The sequence below is a fragment of the Myodes glareolus genome, chromosome 21 (assembly GCF_982192425.1).
Source record: "Myodes glareolus chromosome 21, mMyoGla1.1, whole genome shotgun sequence".
NCBI lineage: Eukaryota > Metazoa > Chordata > Mammalia > Rodentia > Cricetidae > Myodes > Myodes glareolus.
In genome coordinates this window covers 63,525,973-63,543,742 of record NC_142046.1, presented here as the reverse complement: position 1 = coordinate 63,543,742, position 17,770 = coordinate 63,525,973, and the positions used below count along the sequence as shown (strand labels likewise).

Sequence of the window (17,770 nt, the reverse complement as noted above, 5' to 3'; positions counted from 1 at the left end):
CATTTTTGGTTTTTTGTATTATGGATGAGAAATCCAGAGCGAATACTGTAACTGGTCTGCGACTGCCCTAACTTACGACTCTCACCAGTTCTGCGTGTGAGCCAATCAGCAAAAAAGACTAAGGGGTTTGCACATGTGCCTGTCACCACCCGGGCTTTGAAAGTCTGCGAGGGGACTTCTGGAATCTCTCCAGGCCTAACTATAGCGAGGCCCTCTGGGGCGCCTAGAACAGAGCTACCGTCACCACGGCAACTGCGCTGCACGCTGTTGCCATAGAGACCCGAGGCGCCCCAGAAAGCCTAGCTCAGAGGCGCCTGGACCACCCAGGATGCTTCGCGGAGGCTGTAAAGCCTCCGAAAGGCGAAGACACTTGAATGGTAGCCTCAGCTGGCAGCAAGACCAGGCGCTGAGTAGCAGTATCTATCTCCTGCGACAGATCGGCCCCACCGGCTTTCTACTGAGGGAGGAGGAGCCAGAAAAGGGGAATTTCCGAGTAACGACCGTACCCCCATCTTCCCTGGGTCTTGGGGGTGGGGAGGAGGGAAGCCCGCTTCATAACCCTACACAGACATGGACCTCAGTGAGGACTCAGCCCCACAAGGGCTCCCCTGACTTTATGAACGTTACAAAAGGAAACAGTATCTACCAGAAAAGATTCTTTCTTGATAGTTAACTGATAGTCGAAATGTGTCCAACTCCTGTAAGATGGACTTTGAACTTTAGTATTAAAAACAAATAAAGGAGAGGGTGATACGAATATTTGGTTTGTGGGATGTGTATTCCTGGACGCCTTCTTAGCGGTCACCAGCCCTGTAAGTCAAAGGAAAACCCATTAAAATCAGGCTCTCTAGAATAGTCTCTAGCTGAAATCGTTTTCTTTTTACTTGTTTTTAAAGCTGTAGCAGTTCATTAGAGGATAGTTTAAATGATACTTTGAAAAATGTGTGAGTTAAAAATAATTCCATTTCATTTTGCTGAAAGAGAAGAGATCCTATTTCCATGTCCTCTTGTCTGTCAGGATGACCCACTGAGCACTTGTCAGGTGCTTTAGAAATATAAACTTACTGCCTCGTAGCTGAGTACTGGATACAGTTGGTCACTCTGTACTTTGTTCAAAGCATGCTCTTTTACTTTGCCGATTACATAATTTATTGTGTTTAACGAGCAGTTAAAGACTGTATAGTCTTGAAGAAAATTAATCCTCTCTCATGAAAGAAAAGTTCAGATAACCCCCCCAAAAAAAACTCAGCGTGAACAAACCTTCTTCCAAAAGGCAAATGCCTTTAACTCTGTCCCTTAAAAAAACAATAGTTTGGGGTAAATGCTTTTAATTTTATATTTAATTTCACCTAAGTACAGAAGATCTTTTTTTTAAAGAAATGTGTTAATCCATAGTGCCAGTTGCTTGCAAAGGTAAAGAATACGGAAGTGGGAAACCAGCCTAGATTGTGAAGAAAGAATATTTCTCAAAAGGTCCTAGCCAATCACAGATTCAGTTCAGAATCACTAAACCAAATTAGTTCTTTAAATGTTTTTAATTTAATTACTTTTATCAGCTTAGTTTTGCCATAACTCTAAAAAATTAACTTGTTTTTAAAATTTTTCTGTCTTACTTTTCTTTTAAAGGTTTTGCTAGGAAACCCTCATGAATGTAACTGCCCCACATCTCTGAAGAGGGGGGAACTGTGTAAGCATATTTGCTGGTGAGTGACAGTTAGCAACAGTCTTTCACAAGGAAACACATTTTATCATTTTCCATGGTTTGAATGCAGCAAGAATAAAGAAGTTTGATATTGGAAGATTAACAGTTAAAATAGCCATAATTTATCAATGTGTTTCTTAGTATTCCAAGAATTCCATTTTAATCTGAAAAGTGGGTAAGTCAATAGAGAATCATTTAATAATATATAAAGTAGGAAAGTATTGATATATGTTATGTGCTCCAGTGTGAAATCCAGTGATCAAATCCATGGTTACTCTTGAGATGTTACTTCCTTCAACAACTTCCTGTCTCCTAAAATACATTATCATGAAAATAGTGTTGTTTTCAGGATGTCAGGTTTCAGACAACTTTCACCTTTAATATAAACATTTTGGGATAAAAATGAGGACTCTAATTGAGGGTTACCTCTCAAACCTGAAGCTTCTACAGTGTGAGGAAAACCTATGTGTTGGGTAATTATCTTCCACATGCGGAAGACAATCTTATCAATTAGGAGAGCCTGCTTAAGTCTGCTTTGTCTTCCTAAAATTCACGTCAACAAATCAATAAAGACACCATTTAAAAATTTTTTTTTAAGTTTTAAATTTTAGTGTGTGTGTGTGTGTGTGTGTGTGTGTGTGTGTGTGTGTGTGTGTGTGACTGGCCTGGCTAGATGTATGTATATGCACCATATGTATGCCTGGTGCCCACAGAGGTCTGAAGAGGGTGTTGGATCCCTTGAAACTAAAGTTACAGATGGTTGTGAACCTTCATGTGGATGGGGAGAATTGAACCCAGGTCTTCTCAGAGAACAAGTGCCCTAATCGTGGAGCCATCTCAGCAGTCCCAGTAGATACATTCTCGTCATTTATTATCTGTCAGCCACTGTGTGTCTTGCTTTCTAATGACTTTTCTTACCAGGTTTGGGACAGATCCATCGAACTTCTACTAACACAGGTTATTGGTTGTATCTGAAAGATAAAGATATTGTACTTTCAAATGTACAGTGTGTCACTCTAACACTTACAATAGGTGTCTCCAATATTATTTTATGATAAGGCAGGGTATGGTCATTCTTTTCTGATTTTAATATACTATAATATATATATATATATCGTTTCATGTAATATTCTAACCATAAACTAAATGCAAATATTATCCAAGTATATAGTGTATAAAATATTAATGTAATTAATGAAGCACAATTGCTGTATTTTTTAAAAGTGTATGTTTTCCCCTTCTTCAAAGGTCACAGTTTTAGTTAGAGTTGAAAGTTTTCTACTATACACTAAAATTGTAAACATACAAAAACCAATCCCTTGGTGCTCTCAGGGAAGTTAGAGAAAGCATTGTGACTACCTGGACTTCGTCACTACAGTTTGAAGGACTGTGTCTTGAGAGATAAGTGCATCACTCTGACCAAACATTTTAGCACAGACATAATTCACTTGTCAGTTTGAATATTAACTCACTTTAAAACACAACTATGACTGACATAAAATTAAGTTTAAGTTTATTCACAACATTTTTGCATTTGCAAATCAAATAATTCTTTTTGCAGTCTATATGTTTAAACAATATGTCTTGAGATTATATAAAATAAATGTTTTAATTTCTTTCTACTCATGAATATTAGGGTGTTGCTGAAAAAATTCAAGCTTCCAAGGAATCACGAATGTAAGTTTCTGGCTTTTATTTTCTAATCCTTTACTAATTTAAAATTAACAAAAATAGGAACTTTTTATTTAAACATATTCTAAACTCAAATGCTTATTTTCCTAAAGAATCTGTTAACTACCTCTCCCCAAAGTTTTTACACTTCAAGAAGTTGAAACAGTTTCTTCCTAAACAAAAATCAAATTTTATATATCACATTCAAACTCAGATTCTTAAATAAAAACAAGGATGAGAAATGCAGAGATGACTCATTGGGTAGAATTATTCGTAGTGCAAGCCGGCAGACCTGAGTGTAATCCCTGCCCCACATGGTGGAAGGAAGGACACATCTCCTGAAATATCCTCTGAATGCCATGTGTACAAAGTGGTTCACACTCCCCTGAAGGTGCATGCATACATTAATAATGAAAGTACATAAAAAAGACATGATATATTTCAAATAGATATGTATCTTCAAAGACTTCAAAGACCTACAGAATATTACATTTAAAATGTTTTAATAACTTAGAATTCTTTTGATGTGAGACACATCTGCTCCTGGCAGCACTGGTCTACTCCCACACTGATGACTGGGCACCTAAGACACTCCATATGGAGTTTGTTTTCCTTTTGGAAGAATTATCTAGTTGGGCAAGAAACTGCCCTTGCCTCAACTGTTCTTCAATCTGAACAAGTTGTTCAATCTGGACAAGCAGGATATAAAATAACTGCCAAACTTTTCCAAGACAGGGTAGGATAGTTCTTCAAATTTTCCTGCTTCTGAAAAGGGTCTTTTAGATATTCTAGACATATAAGCCAAAGTTGGATGTCCAATGTTAGAGAGAGACCTTGAGTGACTGACCAGGCAGCAACCTGTTTCTGTCATTCCTTATACTGTTTGGAAGTCACTTGCCTGCACTTCCTACTTACTCAGGTAATATTACTTTCCTTCTTAGGTCTTTGATGAAGTTGAAGACTGGATAATTATAACTATAGCTTTTCTTATTTATGGTAAAAGTTAAATTAGATGTAAAACTTTAACTCACCAAGATAAAATAGTTAAATATTTTCTCTATTTTTTCAACTACAAATAAGACTAGATATTGTAACTGTAGTTCTTTATGATAACTGCTTATTGTATGTAATATTACTATGCTAAAGTTAAAATCTTCATTTTTGATTAGATAGAAAGGAGGAAATGCTTTGAGATAATCTTTCTATACGCTGTGAATATGTATTCTTCTTATTGATTAATAATAAAAGCTGTTTGACCAATAGCCAGGCAGGATGAGATTAGACAGAACAATCAAACTGAGAACTCAGATGAGGAGGGCAGAACTGAGATAGATGCCAGCCAACTTCTTAACAAACAGGACATATAGAAAATGAGATAACAAGAACTAGGCCCTCTGAATGTGGGTGACAGTTGCGTAGCTTGGGTGGTTTGTGGGGCCACTGGCAGGGGGACAAGGATTTATCCCTAGTGCATGAACTGACTTTTTGGAGCCCATACCCTATGGTGGGATACCTTACTCAGCCTAGATACGGGGGTGGGGGGCGCCTTGGTCCTGCCTCAATGTGATGTGATAGACTTGGTTGACTCCGTTTGTGAGGCCTTACCCTCTCTGAGGAGTGGATGTGAGATGAGGTGGGAGAAGGTGGGAAGATCGGGAGTACGGGAGGGAGGGGAACTGGGATTGATATGTAAAAGAAAAAAAGATTGTTTTAAAAAAGAAAATAAAAGGAAATAAGGTAACAAGCTTTGAGCCATGTTGCAAAACATAGATAGAACTGGGTTAATTTAAATGTAAGAGTAAACTAGTAATAAGCCTGAACTATTGGTCAAACATTAATAGTTAATATAATCCTTTGAGTGATTGTCCAGAAGTAACTGTGGGATAGGGCAGAACAGAGAAACCTCTGTTTACAGTATATGTGTTAGACACATATTATGAATTTATTCCCATGAACTGGATAATTCTAATAATTCATGTTTGCCTTTTTGCTTCTAAAAAGAAGAAGTCATTGTTATCTATCAATACATAAAGTATAAAATTATTTAGATTATATATTAATTTTAAAATTTTATACTTCCTAATAAAATAAATATTTTGAACATTGAACCTGTTTCTCACAAAAATATGTTTCTAATCAAACTTAAATATATCATCTCGTGGTTTCTAATGATTGCAATGATATATGAAGTTATCTATCCTTTTATTAAATTACTTATAGATAAATAAAACTACATTTAAAAGTAACTTTCAAATTACCACCATAATTTTATGCAGAATTTTATTTTTATGTTGTTTTTACAATTTTATATATGTATATATAAACATAAACACATATATATACAGAAACCTGCTTATTTAGAATTATGTATTCTGTTTTTACCACACAGTTTTTATTACTTTCCATCTTCAATTCTATGTATTTGTCATAAGTTCACCCAATGACTAGTGTTCCACTGAAAATGCTATATCAGAATTACCCTCCTATTATTCAATGTTTGTTTCATTTCTACTTTTCATATTCTTTCAAATGAAATTTCCTTGTTTCAGTTTTTTAGCCTAACATCATTAATTTTTACTAGTCATGTTAAAAAATTTTTATTTGCTTCTCACGCAAAGTGCTCTTTTAAGTACCTTCTACCAAGTTACAATGAGTTCAGAAGTATATCAATATTTTTCTGTGTTATTGGGTTCATGTTTAATGGAGCTTAAAGATACTAATTATATATTTAAGTCTCTACTACAAATAAAGATATGTAGAAACATTTTGACGTGTTAATATTACTGTAATTTTAGGACAGCACAGACTAAATCATACAAAATGAAAAGAATAGCAGCTGCAAATTCAAAGTCATTTATTCATGTCTACTATCATCCCTTCCCACATGTCAGACGTTCCTGTGCAGAAATCCAAAACGCTCCAAATAACTTTTTAAATATACAAAATTTAAGTTAAGCAGAATTGTCTCCCTTCCCACATGTCAGACGTTCCTGTGCAGAAACCCAAAGTGTTCCAAATAACTTTCTAAATATACAAAATGTGTGCTTCCATTCATTTTTATTTTAAATAGGTTTAGTTTGATGTTTCTGCCTTATTTTTGGTTTAATTCACTTGAAAGAAAGATGAAAGAATTTTTTTCTCAGTTGTTTACTGAAGCAGCTGTGGTGATGCAGAGACAATTAATTCCAACCAAACATGTCCTCCGACCTGCACCAACACCGCCACACGTGGATGCCGTGATAACGAAAACAACAGAAGAGCCAGCAAAAGAAACCTGAAAGACTGTTACCATTGCAAAGAAAATATGATTCTGAAAGGATTAAAACAGCGCACATAAAAAGACAAAAGAGGCGTAATAGTACAAAGAGGCCATGTGTTTTAGGGGAAAAAAGTCACAGAGACAACATAAGGAACACATTGCGAAGTGTAATCTCTGAAATGTTTTGAAAGAATTTTCCGTTTCAGTCCAATAAGCAGTCAAAGATGATTTGTACGTAAAGAAGCCCAGTTAGCAAACGGCCACGGGGGTAGCCTGGCAAATTTCACTAGAATCGGAAAAGAAATGAGTTAAAATAAGGGAGGAGCTCACACTAAATAAAACGCAATAAATATGCAAACGTTCTTCTGTTCGCCTCGTGTTCACGAGACCATAGGAACAATGAATTAGTCGTATTTTATTGGTGTGGTGGGTTGAGGCTGTTGGACAGGCTAGCTGCCTAGTTCTTGGAGAACACTCTTGTTGGTCTCATACATTACCTCTTCCATACACTCTCAAGTGCTTCTGCTGTTTTCTAATTTATGCTCCCCCACACAGAAGAGTTCCCGGGCAGCTTCTTTCATGAAATCCGTTTTAAAGAGAGCAGATGTTGCTGTTTCTCTATGTCAAATAATCCTCCTCCAAGCACTGGGTAATTAAAGTTTGATTTCCTCCCACAGTCCTCCAGCACCTGCCCCATCACCTCAGATCAGAAACAAAGGTTTCTTTACTGAAACAAAAGCACCATTTTTTGCTATTCCTTTGTGGTATTTAATTAGAAAGGGGTCTTTCCAGGAAAACAGAGCTTTCACACTCCTGCATACAATATTTAGCTTATATGTATGTAAAATATACCAAATAAACGGAACTTGGGGGAGTAACAACTAGAAATTAAATTGTGCTTTGTTAGAGAAAAAGGGCCAGCAGGAGAAGGAGCCACGGATGGAGAGAAGGAATCTCGGGTTCTAAGATCAAAACTATATACAAACAGTTGATTGTAAGAACAGCAGGCTGGGAAAAATTCAGGGCTCCCCTGGGTGCAGGCAGTACTGTGTCTAGGAGGCTGTCCTGCAGAACACTGTCCGGGTCTGACATGAACCTGTGAGCAAAGCACTCCTCTAGGGCTACAGAACTAAGACAGGAAAACAGGCACAACTGCTCCACCCCTCTATTATCCACTGCTTTAACAAACACAGCCTTGCCTACCTATTGGCATGCTCCTTTTCTCCTTTATGCATTCTTATTACTGTTTGTTTTAATTTATTTAAATGTGCATGTGCTTGTGTGTCTGTGTGTCTGCCCCATGTGGGGTGTTTACTAAGCCAGAGGAGGGTATTGGAATCCCTGGGGCAGCAATGGCAAGGGTTCTGGGGATGGAACCTCTGCCCTCTGCAAGTGCACTACGTCTTCTTAATCAACGAGTCATTTCTCCGGCTCTTATTTTAATACTGTTGCATGCTGATGAGGGATTTGTTTACAGGCATATGAAAAGACCAAAATGTCACCCTGATGCCAAAAGCGGGGTTAACATTATCACGTCGCAAGCCTGTGATAACACGTCCTGCAGTATTTTTAGTAGCAAGCGTAGGAGGGGGCAATCGAATTGTTTTTATAAATTACTCTTTTCTAACGATTCTTTTTCTTTATAAATAGAAGGTGAAGAAGTGGTCACTGTATAATCCAACCAGTACTATCCTGGTATTTGAAAGAACATAATGCACCCTGCTATTACGTCTTCACATTTCCTTTCTTGCCATCGAACTCTAAGGCTTTGGTATTTCTTGCTAGCTGCCTTCCAGCTGGGTCTTACAGAAGGAGAAATAAATGACTTGCTACGGGGGATCCACCAGGTTCAAACTCCCAAGCATGGAGCAAGGGATGAGAGCACCCACGTGGAAGAAGAAGGCTGCCTCAAACAGAAGGACATCAGTGCCGAGGACATCTGCCCTATTTGTCAAGAGGTGCTGCTGGAGAAGAGACTCCCAGTCACCTTCTGCAGGTGACAGATTTAACACTGGATCCGAAAGTCTTACGACAATTCTAGTCTAATGTTCTTTTTAAAAAAGATTTTTATTTTTTTATTATGTACACAGTGTTCTGTTTGCATGTATGCCTGCAGGCCAGAAGAGGGCACCAGATCTCAATACAGATGGTTGTGAGCCACCATGTGGGCCCTGGGAATTGAACTCAGGACCTTAGGAAGAGCAACAACCAGAGTTCTTAACCGCTGAGCCATCTCTCCGGCCCTGTGGTCTAATATTCTTATGAGCTTCCTTTATGAGACTCCTTGAGAGACAAAATAAGAGCTTCCTCTCTGTCTAATTCCTATTTTCTCTGTGTTCTTTTGTTCCCTCATATGTGGCTTATGAGATGTCCTGTTTAAATATGTCTAGGGCACGTTGTAAGGGTGAAAATTAGAAGTATCACTCCACAGCTATTCAGCCCTCTGCTCTAAGTAATGAAGAATAGGAAGGCTTTTCTGTTTGTTTTCTAAGACCTTCAAGGTTTATTTATTGATTGATTATTGACTGATTTGGGAAGGTGGGACATACCTGCCTTGGCATGTATGTAGGTCAGAGGCCAACTTGTGGAGGTCTATTTTCTCTACCACCCTGCATGTTCCAGTGATGTAAACTCGGATTGCTGAGCACTAAGTGCCGTTACTTGGCCCTCTCACCAGCTCTTGTGTTTTTTTTACAGAGGGAGGAAATGATATGACTGCAACAATATTTTCTGGATATAAAGATGATTTTACTTTGAAGTCATAAATGCTCTTTTCAATTTTTAAGAAATTCTATCTTGTAACTTAAATTGTTCAATTTTTACTTAGTAGAAGTCCTCGCCGGGAGAATCTCCTTCGTACTATTTTCCAAGGCTCTCATAAGTTAGATTTTAAAAATCGAAACAACCATTTGCTGCTGGAATTCGTTTCATTCAGTTTTCTTTTCTACACTTGACCAATAGTTGACTCCTATTTTGCACATTTCTGTGTGGTTGCTTCCATCGAGTATGGAAAACCTGCTAACTACTTCCCCAATATATCTTCTCCCAGCAGAGATTGCTCAAGTATTTAAGATGCTGCATGACTTCTCAAAAAAGCAAAAGAGAGAAAGGGAGGGTAGGACTCCACCCTGTATTTAAGGAATTGTCCTGTTAACTTTCCTTTGTGTTAAAGCTATACTCGTTCTGACCTTATGAATAAAACATAATTTTATGATGGAAATCTTTTACCATTTCCTTTAAATGGGGAAAAAGGTATATTTGGATTTTTGATAAAGATGGGAAATTATATTTTTGTCTATTTGTAATCCAGCTATACCTAGAAATCAGTTCAAAGTGCATTTGTATAAGGAATAAAGATGGTCTCAGGGAGATTTTTAATTGAAATAAACATGTTTAACAAATACATACAATGAGCAATAAACTTGAATTTTATTTCTGATAGATTTGGCTGCGGCAATAATGCTCACATAAAATGCATGAAGATCTTAGCCAGTTATCAAGATACGGGGTCGAACAGCTCCATGTTAAAATGCCCGCTGTGCAGGGAAGGGTTTGCACCGTTAAAAGTCATCTTGGAGGAATTCAAAAACTCTAACAAACTTATGACGACCTCTGAGAAAGAACGACTAGACAAACACCTCGGAATTCCCTGCAACAACTGTAAACAGCTGCCGATCGAGGGGAGGTGCTACAAGTAAGTCTCGGGCTGCTCTGTAACTCTGAGCCAAAGGGCGCACTAAGTTGCCCTCTTCTGCTATAGCGACCACAGCTTGTTTGGGATTTCATTTTCGTTCCCTCACTTCCGCCAGAGCCTTGGCTTTGCGTTTTCCTACGGTTTGGCCAAGAAGCAGCATCTTCTCATGGCTTGCCTATGGATTTGTCTAACAACTCCCAGTTTCTCATTCTTCCATCACAAACAAAAGCCGCATCGGTGACGTTTGTGGCTCCATCTTCCCCTCTTGTCTTCCAGCATCAAACATTCCACTCAGCCCCCAAAGCTAGTTCTGCTCTATATAAGCAGCAGCTTCCTCTTCGTTAGGGTATCAATATGCGGCTGGTTCCACTGGTTCCCCTTTTAGGTTAGTTCGTGAAACATCACATGTGTGTTAAACTGCAGAGTTACTTGGGTTTTTATCCTAGTCTACTCTGATGAATCAAGAGATTTACAGCATTGCTGGTTTGTGATGTTCATTACTAAGGATCTACGCATATGAATAGTAATAAGAAATAAATTAACACTGCATCTTCTGCAATGTCTGAGCGTATATTTTTTTTTTATTTCACGAGGAAATAACCTCCTAAACGTTAGAATATTTGAATTTAAAAGTGAACCTGTTTGGCTCATGCTCACAATCTTTTTTGTGTATTTTGTGGCAAATAAACTAAGAGTCTATGTGATAAAATTCCTAATAAAAAACATTAATAGCATAAGATTGAAAATGGGCTTCTGTAAAAAGTTACATTTTCAAATTATATTAGTAGTTTTTGTTGAGACCTCATACATTTATCGTTCTGTGGGGAGGAAAAAGAGTACAAGTCTGTGATCCAAGAGCACTGCCAAGTGTAACCCTACCCTTCAGGAAACAGCTGGAAAGCAGGTTGCATAGACAGGTGACAAGCCACACGTCTGTGGGCTGCGGTCGCATTTCTAGTCTGTGAAGAAATCACTGGGGCCTAAACTCTGGTCTAGGAAAGCAGCGGGGAAAGGACATGGAGGAGACAAAACAGTAGTAGTCTCCAAGGGTACCCACAGGTTTATCACGGACCTGAATGTCTCCAAGTGTACCCAAAGGTTTACTGCAGAACCTGAATGTCTCCAAGTGCATCCACAGGTTTACCGCAGAACCTGAATGTCTGCTTACATGTTGAAGGGAGTGAGGTTGCAAGAGGGTTAAGGGTTTTTTTTATTATTATTAATGGACCTTTAACTAAGATGACTCCAATATGGATAAACCCAGTATAAGCACAAGGGATCTTGAAAGTTGAGGAGACCAGGGGAAGCGACTTGGAAATATGGTTATGGAAGAAAGGCAGATAGTGATGTTAATCAGGAACGATGGAGGAAGGACCACAAGCTAGGACGCAGTACAGCCAAGGAAACAGATGTTCCTTTAAAGCCTCGAAAAGTGGCACAGCCAGGCCAACACCTGATTTTTATCCTTTTGAGACCCATCAAGCTTCCATTCTACAGAACTCTCTGATAACTAATGTCTGTTATTTAAGCTAACAAATTTATAGGAAATTCTACAGAAGCAATAGGAAACTAATTCACAATGTGACCAGAGTGGGCTTTGCCATGTGTGGGGCATGCACGGGAAGAGGAGTCAGCACCGTGGCAGTGACTGGACTTTTCTCTCCTGTGTTTTCACGTGTTGTGTTTCAGGTGCACCGAGTGTGTGGAGTACCACTTGTGCCAGGAATGCTTCGACAGCTGCTGCCATCTTGCCCACACCTTTGCATTCCGTGAGGTAAGGGGCCCTCCTTTAACTGAACGTGGCATTCCTCACGCTGTATAGATAAGTAAATCCAAGAGCACGAAAAGCAGATGACACTTTGGAATGAACTAATTGATTTTTAATTTAAGAATTAGTTTTAGAGCCAGGTAATCGTTGCGCATGTCTTTAATCCCAGCACTTGGGAGGCAGAGGCAGGTGGATCTCTGTGAGTTCGAGGCCAGCCTGGTCTACAAGAGCTAGTTCCAGGACAGGCTCCAAAGCAACACAGAGAAACCCTGCTTCAAAACAACAACAACAACAACAACAACAATAAATTACTTTCAGAATTCTCCTATGAGTGTGCACAAAGCAACCATTTTCATACTGATGCTTTATAGAATCTGTCACAATAACAAGCACCGTGTATCACAAAGAAATCTTGAGAAAAGGCACTGTAACCCTCAGCCTGAAAATGAGTGATAGAGCCTCTAGCTTGTGGGCAGTCTTATCATAACATTTCTGACAACTGTCATGGTTTTCTATTAAAAATTTCTTGCTGGGCGGTGGTGGTGCGCGCCTTTAATCCCGGCACTTGGGAGGCAGAGGCAAAAGGATCTCTGTGAGGTCAAGGCCAGCCTGGTCTACAAGAGCAAGTTCCAGAACAAGCTCCAAAACTACAGAAAACTCTGTCTTGAAAAAAACAAAAAACAAGCAAACAAACAAAAAATCATGACCATAGTAATAATCCATAGAACTTTTGGCATCCTTTGAACTGCACATTTTAAAAGTATCTCCTGAAACCTGTCATCTCAGCCCTCAGGAGGCTAAGGCAGGGCAGTCACATGTGTGAGGCTAGTCTGAGCTACTTAGTGAAACCTAGCATAATATATATGTATATATATATATATATACATACATATATATATATGTATATGTATATATGTGTGTGTAATATTACATATATACATGTATATCATGATGCTGAATAATGCTACTTTTTTCTTGTCATGAAAATAAAATACCTATTATTATAAATACTATTTTTTACATTAAGAAGAACTGGACAAGCTAAGCATGATATCTCAGAGGTAAAGGTAGTTGCTGTCAAGCCTAGTGATCCAAGTTTAATCCCTGGGACCTACATGGTGGACAGAGAGGATCTCTTCCTGTAATTTCACATCTGTCTTCAATACAAGTGACATCACATGCACACGCACCCCACAGAGAGAGAGTTAGGGGAGAAAGAGAGATGGTGGAGACAGAGAGAACACTAAACAAAATGAGGAAGATGGGAGGAAGAGAGGTAGTGACTTTGAGCGTGGCGGTACACGCCTATAATTCCAGCTACTCAGAAGGCTGACGATTGCAAACATGGAAACAATCTGGACAATTTAGGAAATCTTACCTCTTCTGGAGGACCCACATGGTGACTCAGAAAACTCCCAGAATTCCAGTTATAAGGGACCCAATGTCCTCCTCTGTCCTCTGTAGGCACCAGGTACATATGTGGTAAATAGATATACATGTAGGCAAAGCAGTCATACACATAAAATAAGTAACTCTTTTAAATTAAAAATAAATTACTGAATTCAAAGTAGAGTGTGTGGTTTAGTGTTCTGTTTTCAACCTCTTAGTGTTGAAAAGAAGAAGGTCATTCTAGCAACCTCGTGGTAGGACATGAGGTCTACTAGTAATCTATAATTTTGTGATAAAATGGATATTCTTAAAATGAGCATTTTACAATATTGTATTATCTATATGCAACCTTTATTACTTAATGAGAAAACATTTTATGACCTTTTTCCACACCTGTTTCAGAAGAGAAACCAAAGATGGAGATCAGCAGATAAAAGGTCAGATGTTGTAAAATATTTAGATATTAAAAATGATGGAGAAACGAATACAGCATACCTTCAAGAGACGCAAGGGTGAGAATCAGCCAACATCACACCTGCCTGTGGTACAGGACTTTGGAATAGTTTTTCATTTGAATTGGTTATATATGTTCCTTGGTTTCTTATTTGTTTAGTAATTACATATGTATTCCAAGTAACACTTCACATCCTTGGAAGAACAAGGGTCTCGAGTCAGCCTGCTTGAGTCTCGTCCTGGCTGAGCACATGCCGTCAGCCGACTTTGGGCATACAAACATCATTCTCTAATCTTTGAAACAGGAATGGTTTTCTACCACCATGGTCATATATCTGAAGAATGGAAAGCATTAACTTTTCTGTCGACTATATGAATGTCATCCAACACAGCTCCTTGACCTGAGCTTTTGTTTTTAAACACCATTTTGTCCGTTTTACCACTTGCTACTGGCACTGAATACCTACCTTTATGTACTTTTAAGTTGCGCTGTTACTCTAAAAATATTGGGGTTAGCATGTATTTTATCACACGCCATCTACCAATTGACATCAATACCCTTGAGTATTTGGGCTGACTGTTGGCGTACTTCACCAGCATGCACGCAAATCAGTTTGTGTTTTCTAAACACATGTGTAACTATTTGCTCAAAGTGAAGTAATTTCAGCAAACGACCCTCAGATTTTTGTCCTTTTATTGACTTTAATGTATAAACAAGCATCTCATTAGTATTTCTGTTTGATGTGACTAAATTAAAATGTGTTCCTTATGAAGTTGGCTCTACCAAACTCTGTAGGACAGACTTATTATCTGTGACTCAAGAGAACCTGGGGTTCCATTGTATTACGCGTGTGGAAAAACTCTGCTTTCACTCACATTCTCATCTATAATCACACGTGGGCGCTCAGGTCTCTCTGTTTACCTTTATTTAGTCAGTTTTGCACACCAAAACATGTCGTAAAAGCGCTGCCTCTCCTGATGATTACAAAGAACAGTAAGCTGCTTGCTCCAGGGTACCAGTGTCGACTTTGCTTGAAGTCATTTTGTCTTGGCCAATATACAAGACTTCTGCCGTGTTCTCACAAGGTAAAAGCCATGTCCTTCTATTTGACTTTTCCTCAAGGGCCGTTTCCCATGAATGAGGTGGCAGGAGACGTTTCCCCTTTTGTTTCTCGGCTGTGCTCTGTGACACTGGCTGACTCAAATAGCACGTGCGGACAAGATGCCACAGAGAACATCGCTTGCCCCTCGCGACAAGTTCACACCGGAGAGGACTTGCTTCCTCACACACTGTCTAGTTAGGATACATGGCATTTTAACTTCATTCTTTTACGTACTTTTATTACATGTAACATAAAGAAACCTACAGAATCCTAGAGTTGTGCCATGTGTTTTTACAGTTCTCTAGATGAAATAAAAATGCCTTAATTGAAAATTATTCATAAAGACTCTTTAGAATCAAAGTCCAATGTCACTCCTCAACCATACTTAATAATTATATTTTTTCTTAATAATCATATTTTTTTCTGAAATAACATTTCTTTAAATAAACATGTTGAGTTTTAAAGTCACATTTAAACCGATAGTGTCTTTTTAATAACCCAAAATGTCGATTATTTTACATCTCATGATTTTTAGACTTATTTTCAATTCTAGTTTGTTATAACCTTTTAATTTTTAAATGTTTTCTATCATTAGAAGTGATTAGCATGAAAACAATACCTTGAACAACGAGTTTCTAACCAAGTTATGAAGGTGATCTATTCAAAGGGCTCAGCATTTACTGCGGAAAATGAAAATCAGTCAGTGTAGGTACTGTATTTACAAATGAACTTCTTCAAGATATTTTCATAAAACTTGATATGTAGAATTCCCTTCCTCTCTGCTCAATAGTCTCAATATACAACCAGACAGGAAATTTTCATATAAGTAGTGTTGCTGTAGCTCTGATTAACCTGCAACCTTTTTGTCTCAAGTTTCACAGGAAATGTATTGACAATTGGTTATTTCACAAGTGCAACGCATGCCCTATTGACAGACAAGTCATCTACAACCCTCTGATCTGGAAAGGCACCGCCATGGATGGACAAACACATCAGTTGGCATCAAACAAAGACATTGTCAGCTTGCCACAACAGCAAGAGCCAAAACTCTTTATTCCTGGTACTGGGTTAGTGTTACAACAAAATAGAACTGGAATCTTACCTAGTGTTCCTCAGTGTAATTCTAAAACATTAACTACACTTCAAAATCCATCAGACAACTATCAGAATATAACAATAGATGACCTCTGCTCAGTCAAATTGGGTAACTCAGAGTCAAGAAAATTAGTCTATGGATATAAAGTTAGTCAACATTTCCCCACATATCCGCAAGATCCAGCCACTGGGTCGTTTGGGCAAATACCATCACAAACATTTCTTCCCTCCCTTGCTCATAAGAATATTATTTGTCTCACTGGACGGAAAAGCCAAGAAATCTGTGAGAAATACCACCCTGGTCAGAGTCCAAAGACAACGAAAAGCTGTGAACATGTGAACATTTCAAAGAAATCTCTCAGTCCTAAAGTAAGATCAAGTGCCTTACCTCCAGAAGACTTAAATCTTCCTGTCAACTGGGGCACAGCAAAACTGAGCTTGTCTAAAAGACACAACAATTCCACGGGGAAACTCAGACAAAGATGGAGTCGTCCACCCAGATGTCCTGCTCAGCCCCCTTTGCAAAGTGCTGCTCTGTCTTTAATAATGGAAGGAATTCAATTATGAAAAATGCATGTTTATTACAACAGAAACTTTTGAATATTTAATACACAAAATATCTTACTTGTAGAACATAAGAATTCATGTACACTCTTGACAGATGTATATAAAATACTCTATTGCCATTTTTGCCTGCTTGTCTCTGAACCCCTTACTGTGCTTCCAGAGGTCACCCTGCTACATGGAAGACTAAGCAATACGTGTTTCAATGAAAATACTCATGATGTTATGAACTGTGAATGAGTAATAGAGTTTCATACCTTATTCTATACTGATCAACTTTTTCACCAAAGAAACAGATTTTTTCCCCTGCTTTGAGTCACTGCTCAAAAAAGGCCAGAGGATAACATTGCATGCATGGTTACTTCTGGGGAACTACATAGATTTCTCATTTTTCTTTCACAAGCAATCACCTCAAACCTATACAAAAAATCCTAGAAGTGATTTTTTTATTCTTTCCTTAAAGGAGTTTTATTACACATGAATGAAACATAATGAAATAAACTATGACACAGTTATAGTGGTTTTTGCCATTTTACTTTTAGGAAATATATATTTTATAATTTCTTTTCTAAACAGGAGATATTTTAAAATAATCATTGCTTCTGAAAATACAGCTTTTAGATGCTTCGTTTATTTTTATATTGCATGACTTGGTGGGGTTTCGAATATTTGACAGAAACTCTACAATTTGAGGGAGGGTGACATCTGGACAGCAGAGGCCAACTCAGTAGACACTGACTCTTTTATCATCTTATCTTTTACTACTCTTTTATTATAGGATATTATCTTTTTAGTCAGGGTCTCTCACTGGGATTGGAGCTCACAGATTCTGTACTCATGCAGCGGGGATTACAAACACCCAAACACCGCAGGTAGCTTTATTTGTATAGGTGCTGAGGGTCAGACGTGGGTTCTCATGGTTATGTGGCCAGCGCTCTGTTGAATGAGCATCTCCCCAGCCTCTCAAACAAGACTCTTATTCTATGTGCATCATGTGTGAACACACATGCAATGCTACGCGTACAGAGGTCAGAGGAGAACGTGTGGATGTTAGTTCCTCCCTCCCGGTGGG

General features: G+C 38.3%; 1 protein-coding gene across 2 annotated transcripts; it reads left to right on the top strand.

The window, feature by feature from the left end:
* The first annotated feature begins 289 nt into the window (after positions 1 to 289).
* Positions 290 to 16,824, top strand: Zswim2 (zinc finger SWIM-type containing 2). 2 transcript variants are annotated; one of them, XM_048426257.3, is made up of 9 exons: positions 290 to 493; positions 1,627 to 1,703; positions 3,339 to 3,379; positions 8,418 to 8,628; positions 10,075 to 10,326; positions 12,016 to 12,100; positions 13,886 to 13,995; positions 14,869 to 15,022; positions 15,913 to 16,824. In XM_048426257.3, the coding sequence occupies exons 1-9, from the start codon at positions 329 to 331 to the stop codon at positions 16,699 to 16,701; spliced, it is 1,884 nt and encodes a 627-aa protein (XP_048282214.3). In that variant the 5' UTR covers positions 290 to 328; the 3' UTR covers positions 16,702 to 16,824. The 2 variants fall into 2 exon arrangements, with proteins under 2 accessions (XP_048282214.3, XP_085537024.2); XM_085680898.2 differs by lacking the exon at positions 14,869 to 15,022 and having other exon boundaries at positions 15,913 to 16,124.
* Positions 16,825 to 17,770: the final 946 nt, after the last annotated feature.